This window comes from Eretmochelys imbricata, chromosome 13 (genome assembly GCF_965152235.1).
Source record: "Eretmochelys imbricata isolate rEreImb1 chromosome 13, rEreImb1.hap1, whole genome shotgun sequence".
NCBI lineage: Eukaryota > Metazoa > Chordata > Testudines > Cheloniidae > Eretmochelys > Eretmochelys imbricata.
The window spans coordinates 13941145-13956148 of NC_135584.1; the positions used below are offsets into that span (position 1 = coordinate 13941145).

Consider the following 15004-nt stretch of genomic DNA (forward strand, 5'->3'; position numbering starts at 1 on the left):
CGCTTAGAGGAAGCCATGTGCCTGTTTCCAATCAGAAAAGTTACTAAGAAGATAAATGTTACCTCCACATGCACTGGTGGATGTGAACTTTATTTAATTGAGGAGACCAATACGTAAATTTGCTGAGAAAGTCAGTAATTAGGCTTATATTGATTTGCACCATTAGGAGAGCACAAAATTTCCTCGGGGACCTGTGCGAAGCCACCATGCCATTTCTCTTCAGATTTTTTCTCTTTCAGGTCTACAATGAAACATCCATCTTGGCATAAAACACAGGGTTCTAATAGGAACTAAAACAGCATTTTAACACTAATGCCAATGTTTTAAGGCAAAATTCTCCTCTTGCTTTTACATGACAGATCCTGACTCCACTATTTAGCTCTCCATAATTGCACAGAACTTCAGGAAAGTTTTGAGAGCAGAGTCTGCCTTCAACTTGAAACACTTGTACATGTAGCTAGTAGATCCATTAGTCACTCCTAACTGAATCTTCATGTCATTATGGCTAAGGTAGGTGCTATTAGTGCCCAAGGGTCCAACTTTGTGTTGTACGAGTTACTGGCAGAGTATGATATTTTCCCCCTTTTTCTTTTAAATCTGTACATCCAGTTCTCCGGGCTCATGTACAGTATTTATTAAAAATAACTACACAGTAAAAAGTAGAATCAGTGTGCAAAATGTGGAACACCCTCTGTAAGGTTCTGAACAATCTCCACGCTCATTCACTTCAGTGTGAGGTGGGGAAGCTCATTAGTACCACCTAGGATTAGCACCCCCTATTGCTCCTATATGAAAATGGCTTATAGTACTATAGCAAAGCACTCACCTCCCTGCTTCAAATGTAAACCAGGTTGGGTCTCGTCCATACCGCCGGAGGGCACTTAATGGCCAAGAGATGAGTTTTACTCTGGGATTCTGGATATCCCAAAGACAGATATGCTCAAATGTTATCTGCAAGGTACATTCCCCATGCACCTCTAAATTCGGGGTTGGCATTAAATACACATTAAATCTCTCTAGAAGAAAAACAAATGGTTGGTCTAAAATCTTTAAGTTACATGTTGTAGACATTATAGGATTTATGATTACAAAGTCTTATATCCACTTTTAGCAATTACTCCAAGAACAAAAACTCACTTCCCTCAATTGATTGCATTTGTTTCTAAAAATATACTGCATATAGAGTGAAGCCATTTAAGTACCATAAAAACAGTACATAGCACTGGCCTCTAAAAATCCATAAAATGTTATCTACATGATCACTTTTTAAAACAACTGAGATCTGACGCTCTTTGGGGCAAGGGTCTATTTTATTACACATCTGTAAAGGGCCTAATAGAGTCCTGGAATCCAAGGCCAGAAGGGATCATTGTGATTCTGTAGTCTGCTCTTCTGTATAACACAGTCCATAGAATTTCCCCAAAATAATTCCTAGAGCAGATCTTTTAGAAAAAAGTCCCACCTTGATTTAAAAATCACCAGTGATGGAGAATCCACCACGAGACTTGGTAAATTGTTCCAGTGGTTAATTTTCTCTCATCACTAAAAAATTATGCTTTATTTCCAATCTGAGTTTGTCTAGCTTCAGCTTCCAAACACCAAGGGAGAAAGTTCAAGCTGCCAAGGTTCAAGATGTGGGGCCACAAGGATCAGAGACCATAGAGAAGCCACATAGTGGAATTTAATAGTGCTCTGCATGCTGCACAACTAAACTCTCCAGTGGCCTGCTCTGCAGGAGATTGGAAGGGAGGTGAGCTTTGGTATGGCCTGGGAAGTGACTGGAACATTGCTAATGGATCCAGACCTACACAAATCCACTGACAACACATTGTATGGAAGGTTGCAGTAGGCTACAGTTGCTACCCATGGCCTCCAGGAAGAGCTGGGAAACTCTCCAGTGTCCTGGCCCCGGTTGAGATTGCACAGAAGATTCAGAATTCTCTACCCAAATAGGCTTTGATTCCCCAGACAAAGCCTATTTACTCAGACCTTACATTCAGGACATGTGTGTCATTGTGAAGAACTATAGCAATGAACTTCTCTTCTAATAATTATGGTTGTATATAAAAAGTGTCACAAGAATAGTTTAACTGCAGTGCAAGTCTGTGCATTTAATAAGTTTCTTGTCTGTGTTCATGACTGCTTAAGATTTTATATGAACTCAGTTTCGCAAAGAGGATTCCTCAGTCTACTTCTCACAGACTTGGAATTAGCTAAAGCCACTCACCCACTTGTCAAACTGGTTCCTTCTCATTCATCACTTTTTTTATTCGCTTGACTTAGTGCACATATTTTGGATTGAATGAGTAACAATCAGAATCGATAGAGGAAAGTGGCAAGTAAATCTGGAAATTAATATGTTCTTTAATTTCAAGCTGGGATGGTATTTTAGAGGTTTAGAATCAGATTCTACACTCTGTTACATTAGTTCTGTGATGGTATAACTCTGTTTAAGTCAGTGGAATTGCACCAAGAGAATGGAATGAAACAGATTTAGATTTTTAACTCTGAAATCTGGTTTTAAAAAAAGCTTGGAGAAATGGTACTAAAGGAATTCCAGGTTTTCTTCGGGTGAGAAGACAACCTAAGCTTTCAAAATTAACGCTTTTAGGTTCAATGAATGGTTAAAAATTTAGCTGATGTTGCATTCTCGGTAATATTTTTAGTGCAAGTCCCTGGACTCAGTAAGAAACAGAAATGGGATGAGCGCTAATTATAAATTCTAATATGTTAACCATACATGGGCATCTGAGAATGTGTGTTTGGCCAGTATACAGACATGAGGGGAAATAAGCTAATAATTAGGGCTGCTTGAAAGGAGGAGAAATTCAAGCCTGTGCTTCTCAAAGAGGAGTGTATTTTCAAAGCGTTTAGGTATATGTATGTGGGCACACACAAGACATTCACAACTGTATTTTGCATGGAGTTAATAAAATTGTGTACACTAATTAAATCATGGAAAGCCCATGTGTGCATACAAGTAGCTGATTTCCGTATGCAAGTGAAGTAATGGAGCTCAGATTATATATGCAATTATTATTTATATGGCAATATTTATTCTTTTTATTTGTGCCTATGAGCCACAGTCATGGACTGGGACCTTATTTGGGTAGGTACCTTCCAAATGCAGAACCAAAAAGCATTCCCTGCCTCAGAGAGATTACAATGCACCTAATTTGTCTGAAAAATCTCACTAGAACGTTTCTAAAATCCTAAATCAGAGTGTCAGATTAGCAGAACAGGTTAGTGCTGATAACAACCAAGAATAGTGTTTTTTTGTTTTGTTCTGGGGTTTGTTTTTTTGTTTGTTTGTTTTTTGCACCAGGTTGTAAAAGCTTGAGTATATTTCTGGTTTCTATGTGCATGGCCCACACATTTCAGTAACTGAGCCATGCACTCAGGTAGGAATTGTATTCTAAAACTTTCTAAATGCTATAAAGTTCAATATTTCTATACATACCACTCTGCTCCCTTTCTACACCAGATGCCAACAAGTCAGGCTCTCCAAGGCTTATGTCATTAATTTGAGTTCCTAGGCATTCCATCTGCAGCACTTTGCACCACTCATCCGCCTCGAGTTCTGTATAAATGCCCAGAAAATCTGTGTGTAGGTACAATATGTTTATAATTTCACAATTAACATTCCAGTATTTTCTCATATACTGTGCCAGTTTACCCACCTGATTCACAAGCAAAAGTTTTGGATGTGTCATCATTAAAATAAATGCCTACAGCATGTTTCTTCGTGCTTTTTGGCAGTCGTAATATATTCTTCACGTTATTGAGCTCTGTGACCTGAAAAAGAGCAATTTGGAGTTCTAATTAGGATCCTTGAATAATGAGTATTGAACGTAGGAGAGAAGAGAAAAACATTAAGCCAAGCTGGAAAAAAACCAAAAAGAATGAGCCCATGAGCACACACAAGGACAAGCCACCTTGACATGAATCAGGCTCAGAGATGAACCTGAAGATTCTAAATGATGTAGCCACATTGACACTTCCACACTGCCTCATATTCTGTCTGCATGTAAGCTCCGGTGAAACCCAATAAAAACCAGGATTTAAACCACCGGGATGGTGGAATCATCTCTTCAGCATTCACACCAGTGGGGAAACACCTATAAGAAGTACATGGGAAAGAGCAAACAGGTGCCCCAGAAGTAGCAACAGGACCAAGAGAAAAGGTTTCACTTGATCCATTCACTTAGAGGGTGAAACCAATTCTGTTACGACTTGCTCTATGGAAGAGTAAACACTAGGGTAGGTGAAATTTTCCATCTAAAACTATTTTTGATGGAAAATTAGTTTTTCAACAGAAGTGTCCACTTTCCTTGTAGGCCTGTAATAGCAGAGGGCTGGACACAATGACCACAAAGGTCCCTTCCAGTCCTATGTCTTACGTTCTTTGAACATTTTCAATTTTTTGGTCACAAATACAAAAACCTGAAAACCGAACATTTAAGTCCTCCCCACCCCTCACAAATATGGTTTTCAGTATTTTTTAGCCAGAGATTTCCAGACTTCGAAAAATCAAAACTTTTTCAGTTTTTGTCAACCAGTTTTCATTTTTTCAATGCAAAGTTGATTCCCTCCCCCGTGGAAATCTTCCATTTTCTGTCCAGCTCTAGTAGATAGCTTCAGCAGACAACAGGTGATTTTTAACATTTCTACACAAAGATCCCTACTTTTCAGCCTAGACTAGGACTTTGCTCTAAGATTTTAACAAAAAAGAGCCTAAAATTTGGCTCAGTGGTTACTGTTGGTTGCTTTGCACTATTAACACTCAGGCAAGTGGCTAAATATGGAATCAGGAGACCAAATTTTAGACATCTGTTTTGGAAAGTCTTGGCCTTACACCTCAATATTTTCATTGCCAAAGTAGCCATCTGAACATGAACGTCAGCCACTCCCTCCACTGGTGCATTTTTTTTTTTTGATAATTTCATTGGAAAAAGGAAGGACATTGCTGCTAGACCTGTCCTCTCCAAAAACAGCTTGCACTATCATTGTCCAGGTTTTCCTAGTTCTCTGAATATTACTGAAAGGGTACTGTAACATTGAGCAACATTACATCCCAGTGGAAAATTTCACTTGCTTTTACCATTGTGGGTGGGTTCTTTACAGTACTGAAAACCAAAAGGCATTACAATCTATTTATAAAGAAGCGAGAGACAAATATCCTAATGAGCCTTAGGCTCCCACTGACCCTGTCTGACCCAGTTCCTCCTCAAAGCAGTTCTATTGCATGTTCCCTTCTGGCAAGCAAGAGAGAGAGAGAGAGAGAGATGGGGAGAGACAGAGAACAGCTCTAGAGGAGGAAAATCTTTTAAAGCTAGCCTCTCCTGAAGAAGAATGGGGCAAAGGAGCAAAGTGATGGGTGCATTATGAGCAGCCTCCAAAATAAAAAAAAGCAATGCATTGGCTGCCACCTGTGTCTGGACTCACACTTCACTGAGAAAAGAAAAGGAGTACTTGTGGCACCTTAGAGACTAACAAATTTGTTAGTCTCTAAGGTGCCACAAGTATTCCTTTTCTTTTTGCAAATACAGACTAGCATGGCTGCTACTCTGAAACTTCATTGAGAAGCAGCAGAAAGTCAGGAGAGGGCCATTACACAAACACTAAGCCAGCTGCTAAGTCTCACCACCAGGTGGCTGAGTTTGGAACTCAAACTTTCTTGCCTATGGGTTTTATAATCAATCTTAACATTGCTTTAAACAGGATAACATAATTGTGCTTAATTTGCATGATCTCTTGACTATGATCTCAAGACTATGCATGATCTGAAGACTATGGTAAGAGAGCCCATGATGGAAGAGCATTCCCAATGCTAACAAGACACTAACAAACATTGTGATAAAAATGAAAAATCTGTTAATATCTATCCCGATCTCACCTCATCACATTACAGGTGAACTGCAAATTGTCAACTGCCAAGTTCAACTTCTAATATTTCCTTCTCGCCCCCAAGGAAAGAATTTAATAGCATGAGAGAAACAGTAGACATTTCCTCTTTTAGGACCAATGTCTCCCTCTCTCACTCACAATGAATAGTACTTTACTCTCTCTGAGTAATTCCTCTGAAGAAAATGGAACTAATGGTGGAGTAAATTATTACTCATGTTGAATAGAGAATGGTAGAATCAGACCCGTAATAGTTTGCTACAGTATTACAGAGAATGCACTACTCTGCCATTTAGCATACAGTGTTAGATGGAACACAGGGAAGAGCCTGCTTCCTGAAGTCGTTAAGCTTGCTTTAGTTCCCCCATTGTTCACAACCACAACACAGAAGGAGTGCAAGATTGGTGCGATATTTATGGCCACACAGAGATTGTATTATAGCTCCTTCCCTACCTGTGCGCTAAGATCTGTGTGAATAGCATTGCTCTACTTTGTAGAATTCCCTTCACAAACTCCAATTCCTGGGCACTTCGCTAAACTGATGTTAGTGGGTGTTTTTTGTCTGCAGAATTTGAATCCATGATCACAAAAAGGTGAAATAACCTAATTCACTAATATGGCATCTCTGAAACAATTTAGCCTTCATCTTGTGGTTGGTATAGGACCAGACCATGGAGAAAGACTGGTGCCAGAAGCTGGTATATGCATTCTTCCAATGATTTACATTAGACTTGACGCATCCAGAGCAAAGCTTTCCGAAATAAAGGCCACATTCTGCTATCTGTACTCACGCTGAGCAGTACCTTACAAATCAATGGTATTACCTGCAGAATAATGTACTATTTAATGTGGATGAGGGTTTCATAATGGGACATATGATGATTCACAGTGGTTTCTCTAATGTATATTAACAATAATATCAATATAAGCACTGTGCCCTCACGCTTTAAGCAGTGGTGGGCAACCTGTGGACCATCAGGGTAATCCGCTGGCAGGCTACGAGACAGTGTTTTTGTTGACCGTCCGCAGGCACGGCCACCCACAGCTCCCAGTTGCCATGGTTCGCTGATCCCTGCCAATGGAAGCTGCAGGAAGCAGTGTGGGATGGCCGCCGCTTCCTGCAGCTCCCATTGAATGGGAATGGCAAACCATGGCCACTGGGAGCTGCGGGCGACCGTGCCTGTGGATGGTCAGTGTAAACACAGTCTCGCGACCTGCCAGCGGAATACCCTGATGGGCCACATGTGGGCTGCAGGTTCCCACCACCGCTTTAGAGAATAAGGAGCTCTCTGTTCCCATCTGTTGTTGAACAGGAGAAAGAATGGCCCCAGAGCTGCTTTATTTGCATAAGCTATTTACCTAGAACTCAGGAGGCATGTCCCAGGGGAAGGAGCTCTCTGTACCCATCTATTGGTGAACAGGGAAAGTATGGTTGCGGAGAAAGCTTCATTTTCTTAATCTTTCTACCAGTAATTCCTCCAGTCACACTTTGGGAGCCACCAAATTGCCCACAAAAATTGAGTAGTGGAACTGAACTGACAAAGAAGAGAGGGGAACTCTATCTTGTGTCATGGAGTGCATCCAAAATGGCAAGGACTTTGCTCAAGGGACTTATATGCTAGTGGTTCCCTGCTCTTGAGGATCCTGTACCATTGAGAGAACTTTTTGCTGAAGCCACAAAATACAACACCAGAGCTACCACGGAAGAATCCAATGCCTGCAGATTGGATGCGCGATTTCAGCCTTCATCATCTTAAATGGGACTTAGCATATACTTACCATTAAAACATGTGCTTAAATGCTTTGGTAGATTGGGGTTCAAAAGTCTCTCTCCCATAGGCCTTCTGAAGGTAGCAAGAAACACTGTAGTCAGGTGACTAAGCTTTTAGAAGCTTCAAATGGAATTCTTTTTAATGTAAATATTGAAGCTCTTTGAGAGAACCGTGTATAAATTTAAACACGGGTTTTCGGTTGTTCAGCATATCATGACTATGGAGTTTGGGAGGAATATACAATTGAAGAAGGGGGGAAAAAGTACTGACATTATCAATTCCTCTCAAAGGTCACGCAGTTATGAAGAACTAGTGTGGTAATCCAAAAGGCAGAACAACACATTTCAATAGTAATTTAGTACACTCCAATTCATGCTTGAAATGCCAAAGTTCATCCATTTGAACAGCAAAATTTATTTTCATTTGGTTCATTTTTCCTTTCACATTTGCTCTTTATGAGCGTACTGTGTCACAAAGCAAAGAAGACTATCTATACTATTCTCTCTCTCTCTCATCACAGTTGCCTTCAGAGTGCCCATACTGATTCAATTTGCTTTAACAGTTATCAAGAAACACTAATCCTAATGAACAAAATAAATTCTTCTTCACACCAACATTAGATCAGAGGAGAAAAATATATGGAATACATAATGGCCTGGTTAGTAGAAAGTTTATTTTGAAGGCTTTCAGATGTGCCTTCTGCTGGTCATGCATTGGGTAAATTTCACCCTTTAGGACAAATCTTGGAAATATTGATGTCAGTCTCATTTAAATCTATGGCAAAGTTCCTACTAAGATTTATCAGATATTATACTGAAGGAAAAACCCATAGTTATAACTGAAGTTAGATAGTAAACAAAAATGTAGAAAGATTAGCACCATAGATAAAATTAATCAAACAGCTACCAAACTTTAGAGCAAACTGCACTGGAAACTTAGTTCGGGGGGAGGCATTTCACACAGTGTGGTCTTTCTGAAATCCTTTACTTGTAGCTATGAACATTTTCTGATGATATTTGGTTTTGCAAATCTGAACAGGCTGTGGTAGAAACATTACCCTGTGTGCTGTGATAGATAGATAATCCACAATTTTGACCTTTGGTCCCGGTCCAAACATCTATGATAATGTGCACATCATTCCTTCTCTTCCCAGCTGGCTTCAACGCAAATTCTTTTTTGGTGCAAGGCTTCATAAACACAATAAGAGAAATAACTTGACAAAACCAAGCACTATGGGTGTCATTTGGACCGTGAATTACATGAATGATTTGATGAGAAGTATTAAACCAGCAACATCCCTTCATAGATAAACTCTTCAATCCTCTACTTCCAGACTCTTCGGCCAGAAGACTTACTTTTTGTGTGCTTTGCTTTCATGGCTGCCATTTTATGTAGCCTGAGCTGTGCAGCAGAAGTCTGCTGTTTCCCTTTTATTCTTCACAGCTATATTTCTATTTCTGGAATTGTTACCCAACACGTAAGAGATGACGAAGAAGATAGACACATTCCAACATGGGAACATCCCCTCCTTTTAAGATCTAACTTTAGCCATTGGGTTATCCATGTTCTCTAGGCTCAAAGATGCACCTGTGTACCTGAGGGGAAAACGGTGTAAAGACCTCTTGATAACTGAGCTGCTGAATCCCTCAACAAGCCATTTCATCATCATCATCTCCAAGTGTCCGGGCAGTCTTCCTTCTACTGACACTTGTGTGGCAGATGGTGCAAATGGTCTGGCACATGTATGCTGAATCCATGTTGAAAAGTGACAGACTGATAATATCTTTAGTATTGTGATTTTTGGCAAGAACGGGTGATGAGCAAGTCTGAAAATGACCGGAAATATTTGTGATTGAACTTTTCCTGGCTTCTTTGAGGATGACTCGTGTCACCATCTTACCTGGTGTTGTTTATTATTATTACTACTACCACTTTTCTTTTCTGCATCTTACTAGCTCTCCATGACTCAGACTCTTTCACAGCAAATGTATTTTCATATGCATGATTTGTGCTGTGCTAACATTAATTAGCTAATCCTCAGCAACTCTTTCAGATCATGATAATTACTGTACCAACTCCCATTTTTAGAAATAGGAAAACTGAGATACAAAGAAATTAAGGACAACATTTTCAAAAGTGGCCACTAATTCTGGATGTTTGCCACAGTTTCAGAGTAACTGCACCTGTGACCTCCCGCTGTGATCTGGTCAAAGAATGTCCTCTTAGATCTCTAACATTCAGTCTCACTGGACAGGGACCCATGTTCCACTCTCTCCTGACCAGGGCTTTAGGCTTGCAGCCTCCTGGTACTCCTGATCTCCCCAGCCAGATCTGATCAAAAGTCTAGGCCCCATGCTTTGCTGTCTCTCCAAGGGCTGTGACTGACATATTCCAGTGGTTACAGGTCATCACAGGTCCTAGCGAGCACTGCCTAGGACTGCTGTCAGTGGCATCTAAGCCTCTGTGTTCTGTAGAGTGGCCACCGACGCACCCCCAGAATACTGGACATTGCAGTACTTCCGGAGTGGTGTCACCCTGCACCATGCATGTGAGGTCATGCCAGAGTGGGCACAGCAGCACACTGTAAAATGGCCTCCTCCCCTATGATACCAGAAAAAACTATGTCCAGCGCCAGGCAGGGACAAACCTTTCCAAAAACAGGACAGTCTGGCTTAAAACCAGACAAATGTCCTGCCTTGTGCTCTGGATCCCCTGGGGTTTGTCAGACTTCTAGAGCTGCAACACTGGTTCCTCCCTTTGCCTCTCTGGCATAGTTCCTGGGTACTGTCTCAGTCTGCTACCTGATCTGCCTCCTGCCCTAGCCCCAGGACCAGCACTGACCCCCCCACCCCACAAGATACCCCAGCTAATTAAACACACCCCTTTCCTTTAACTCCATCCAAAAAGTGTAAAGTTCCTAGTTTACAGTTTAACTCTCTCAGGGCACAAAGTAGTTGTCGAGCAGTCAGCACACATACACACTTTTTGCACAATCCAAAACCTTTATGCTCTTTTATTTGTAATTATGTCAAGAACAGGGGAGCATGGATCATACAAAACAACAAACATCTGAAACCGCAACGTCCCTCACTTTCTAGCTCACACTTCCCTTGTGAGCTCTTGGGAACCATCTGGGTGCAGGAAAGCAGACAGACAAGGCATTCCCTCCTCATACAGGCTATGGTATGCTAGCTGGTCTCTCTCACTCATGGAGCCCCTCACTCAGCTTCTGTGATCTTCTGCCCCATCCTACCTCTTCCTCGCTGGCCCCCGGTTCCTCTGTTTCTTTATTTAAGCCCCTCCTGGTCAGCTGGCCTGTTTTGTTCTACTGCTGGTATGTTTTTACTGTCAAGTACCATTTTTAACCTTAAATATTTCTGTTTGTATCTGTCTGGTGTGTACATGCTACAGGACCTGTCAGCAACCATGAACCTACATACGGACAGGAATTTGTAATATAGCAGTTTTTCATCATATGACTCCACAAGTCTGGCAAGTCAAAGTCCTACCAACCCTTCAGCAGGGTTTGGATAAAAAGGTTGTGTCCATTTGTTCAATCAAAATGAAGCACCTCTGGCAGGTTAAACTCAGTCTTTTATACCAAAAAGCCTTTCTTTGTCTCCTTGGGCCTCCGGTACATAACTAAACCAATACATGAAAACAACCCCATGGGGTGGTACTTCTCTGGAGTGGCCTCCAGTCCAGAGACTGCAGTAATGACCCCTCTGGCTGAGCTGTAGTAACCCTTGCTCGTGAAGTAGAATAAAATCTCTAGTGCACAATGATCCATGTAACATTCACAAAGTTAATATAATAGTACCTGAAAATACTACATTTGATTGTAAAATTTGTCATTGCTTCTGTTTGTAAATGCCTTGCTTACACACTGGGGGAAATCCATTGATTTTCTATTGCCATGGACTTCAATGGGGTCAGAATTTCACCCCTAGGGCTTAATTTTTGAAAAGTACTGTGGGTCTGCAGCTACTGAAGTTACAGGTATTTGGCTTTTTTTTAAATCAGGTCTATGGGTCTAAAATCTGGCATCTAAAAACCAAGGAACTCAAAATTAAGTCCCAATTTTCAAAAATACGGCACTCCCAAATTGCACAGCATACTGTCCCTGCATATGCATAGGCTGTGGATTTGTGTGCATGTACTCACGGTATTTTATATTTTATTCCCTCACCAGGCTTTCTGAGGGAGGAGGGCAGAGTGCTTCTTCCCATCAAATGAAGCCCCAAAAGCCCATTCATGCAGGTGAATAGTAGTACATGAACTCCACAAACTGTTTCAGAACGACTTCAAAATGTGCTTCCGGTGTTGACCCATATTCACCTCATATGTAAGTAACAAAGTGCCGGTATTCTAATGGAACATTAGGAGGAATACATTTGCAGCTGGAACACTACTCTGGCCTCCACGTATGGGTGCAAAAAACTATATGTACTCTTACTTGCACCCGCTTTTGCGGTCACAAAAACACCTGCTAACAATCCTAGCACCTGTGGGCATAAACAGTTTTAAAATGTTTAGAGAGCCAAATATATCACACCTTTCTTAAAGGGGCAAATTATCAACCATTAGCCTCCATCTCGGCATGTGCAAAGCTGATACAAGATACAAGTGTGTTATGGTTTGACATCTGACAAAAATGATATTACATTTCATAAGGCTTCCATTTCTGGCTTGTAGAAGGATTATGGCTAAAACCACCTACTGAATTTTGAGACTGGACTTATTAGCTATATATCACAAACTCTATCACTCTCAGACCTAGTCCCTTGGCTCACATGTTTATTTGAGCTGTGCTTGAGATCCATAACCACTGGCTACCAGCTTTATGCTATTTGTCATTTCACAGTAAGGAATGGCACATATACGCCATATACAACAAAATATGCCTGATAAATCTTGATATATGACATTCCAATAAAGATGCCAAAAATGCCTTGCCAATTTTTTTAAAGTCTCAGACCAGACACTTTATTTATAATAAGTGATAGTATTCATTAAAATAAATGTTTAACAACCAGTGATTAGCAGAGTGGCCATACTTAAAATGTTTAATTTGCTACCAATATAATTTAGCATTAGCGAGCTTGGAAAACAATTACAAATTACACAATTCAATTTTCCAAATGGATTATTTTGTAACTAGGCAGAAAGACTGCTTAAATTACTTCTGCTGTTTCAAGGGAAGATTAATACGACCAGATTAAAAGTCAGATCCCCTTGAGGAATCCGTATATTCCTGTCAGCATTATGCAATTAAGTTGGTATAGTATTGGAAAATTAAGACTGTTTCTGGTATGTTGCAAAGTCAAAAGCGTTTAGAGAAACAAGAATTTGACTTCCAACATTTTCCCCCGCTCTTTCTTTGCATATGATAACTTGTAGAAGATGAGGATTCATTTATGTTTACCAATGAAAACAAGACAGCTACCTAAAAGGCAATTTTCTGCACAGCTTTTGTAGTCTGTATCCTAATTATTTTTCCTCCCTTGTGGGACTGCATGAATTAAGTGGCCAATTCGCTTTGTGTATACACATTTGCAGCCCACTTCAAAAGCTTCAAATGACTTCGTTCTCATACAAGTCACCTATCACACCCACAGAGCCTTTTAACCTGTATATGTTGCAAAACTAACAGAAGATTCCAAAGTTAAACTGATATTATTTATAGGCCAATATTTTACAAAGTTACTTATTTCAAAAGGATTTGTTGTTCTTTTACCTTAATGAGACATTGTTTTTTATCTATTAAGTACAGGACTCTTCCATGGAACTTGGATTGGTAATGGAACTATTGAACCCACCCCTATGCGCTCAAAAAACGGATAGCTAAAATCTGGCCCTAGGTAATTAGCAGAGAACTTGTATAGCATAACTTAACATCTACTGAAATTGTTATGCCCCGCCCATCACCATGGGATCGGAGCACCTATTTTATAGAGGATGCTAATGCAACACATACATGCGAACAAAGTCCACATACCATTAATCTTTAGAATTAAACCCAAAGACTAACCTGTTTTTCCTACCTTTAATGATTCTCTGCTGTAGGTATTTTAAGCCATGTGTAGGGCTGGCAAACTGTCAGGCCTGTCCTCAAAATTTGTGCACACAACTGAGTATCTTCAGAAGCTGACAAACACCCCTACTCTGCACATGAAAAACCAGCACTGGCTTAATTTACCATTCAAAAAATGGGCATGCAAAACTGGAGGACAACAGATTGCTGGGCAAAGCATTTATGGAAGACCCTCCAATTTTTCATCAACTCTTGGGCCTAATTCTGTGCTGACCTAGATACTTTGCACCACCACTAAAATCCTGACTGGGATGATTTACACAGGGGACTTGTGCATTGCAATGCTGATCATTGTAACGTCCAATTCTTGGGCTCCCTGCCGCCCCGTAGAATTCACAGCCCCAATTTAGACACCAAGGCTCCCATAGCATTTTATAGGGAGAGTTCAGTGCCTAAGAAAGGGATTCTCAGAAGCCAGCAGGATGAGTAAGTAACTGCCAGGAGTGAAATGCCAAGGATGAGGGTGGATCTGGAGCCCAGATCCACAAAGGTACTGACGCATCTGTGGGCACATCTACACTGCAACTGGGAGCATGCTTCCGAGCTTGGATAGACAGACACACACTAGCTCTGTTCGAGCTCACATGCTAAAAATAGCTGCATAGCTGGGGATAGCACAGGCAGCAGCTCAGGTAGAAACCCACCCAGACCCCCTGGGTACATATTTGGGTGGACAGCCCAAGTCCTGCCTGTGTGCTATCCCTGTCTATGCTCCTATTTTTATTGCACTTGCTCAAGCAGAGCTAGTGAGTCTGTCTACTGGGGCTGAGAAGCAGGTTCCCAGCTACGGTGTAGACATGTCCTGATTGACAGGCCAGAAGGAGGTGCCTATCTCTGCTTGGGATTTTCATCCCTTCTCCAGGTCAGCCCTTTCTCATGGAAAACCACAGAGATGCCAGCCGACCCCAACAGTAAATAGTCCAGTGGACTGAGAACTCACCCAGGGTGTGGGAAACCCAGTCCAAATCCCTGCTGTGCCTGATTTAGAGCATGGACTTTAATCCATGTCTCCCACCATCCTGGAGAGTTTCCCAACCACCCTGCTAGAGGCTGCTCTGGGGTGGGGTCTCTTACTCTTTTCTGTTGAAGCTTTTCCACTTTGTATAAGTAAATATTCATTAGGCCATGGGGGGGGGGGGGGGGAGGGACACGAGAGAGGGAGAGAAGCGAGAGATTGACTCTATAGCTGGAGAGTCAGGTTCAAGCCCCTGCTCCAATGAAAATGTAATTTGTA

General features: G+C 41.2%; 1 protein-coding gene across 2 annotated transcripts in view; it reads right to left on the reverse strand.

Annotated features, from left to right (window-relative positions):
* DOK5 (docking protein 5) overlaps window positions 1-15004 on the reverse strand; it is an 87323-nt gene that overhangs the window by 18723 nt on the left and 53596 nt on the right. For both annotated transcript variants that reach the window (XM_077832271.1, XM_077832272.1), the window contains exons 3-5: window positions 3681-3795; window positions 3461-3580; window positions 827-1016 (exon numbers count right to left, since the gene is read on the reverse strand). In XM_077832271.1, the coding sequence (XP_077688397.1) occupies window positions 827-1016; window positions 3461-3580; window positions 3681-3795 (425 nt within the window). The remainder of the gene's footprint in view (window positions 1-826; window positions 1017-3460; window positions 3581-3680; window positions 3796-15004) is intronic.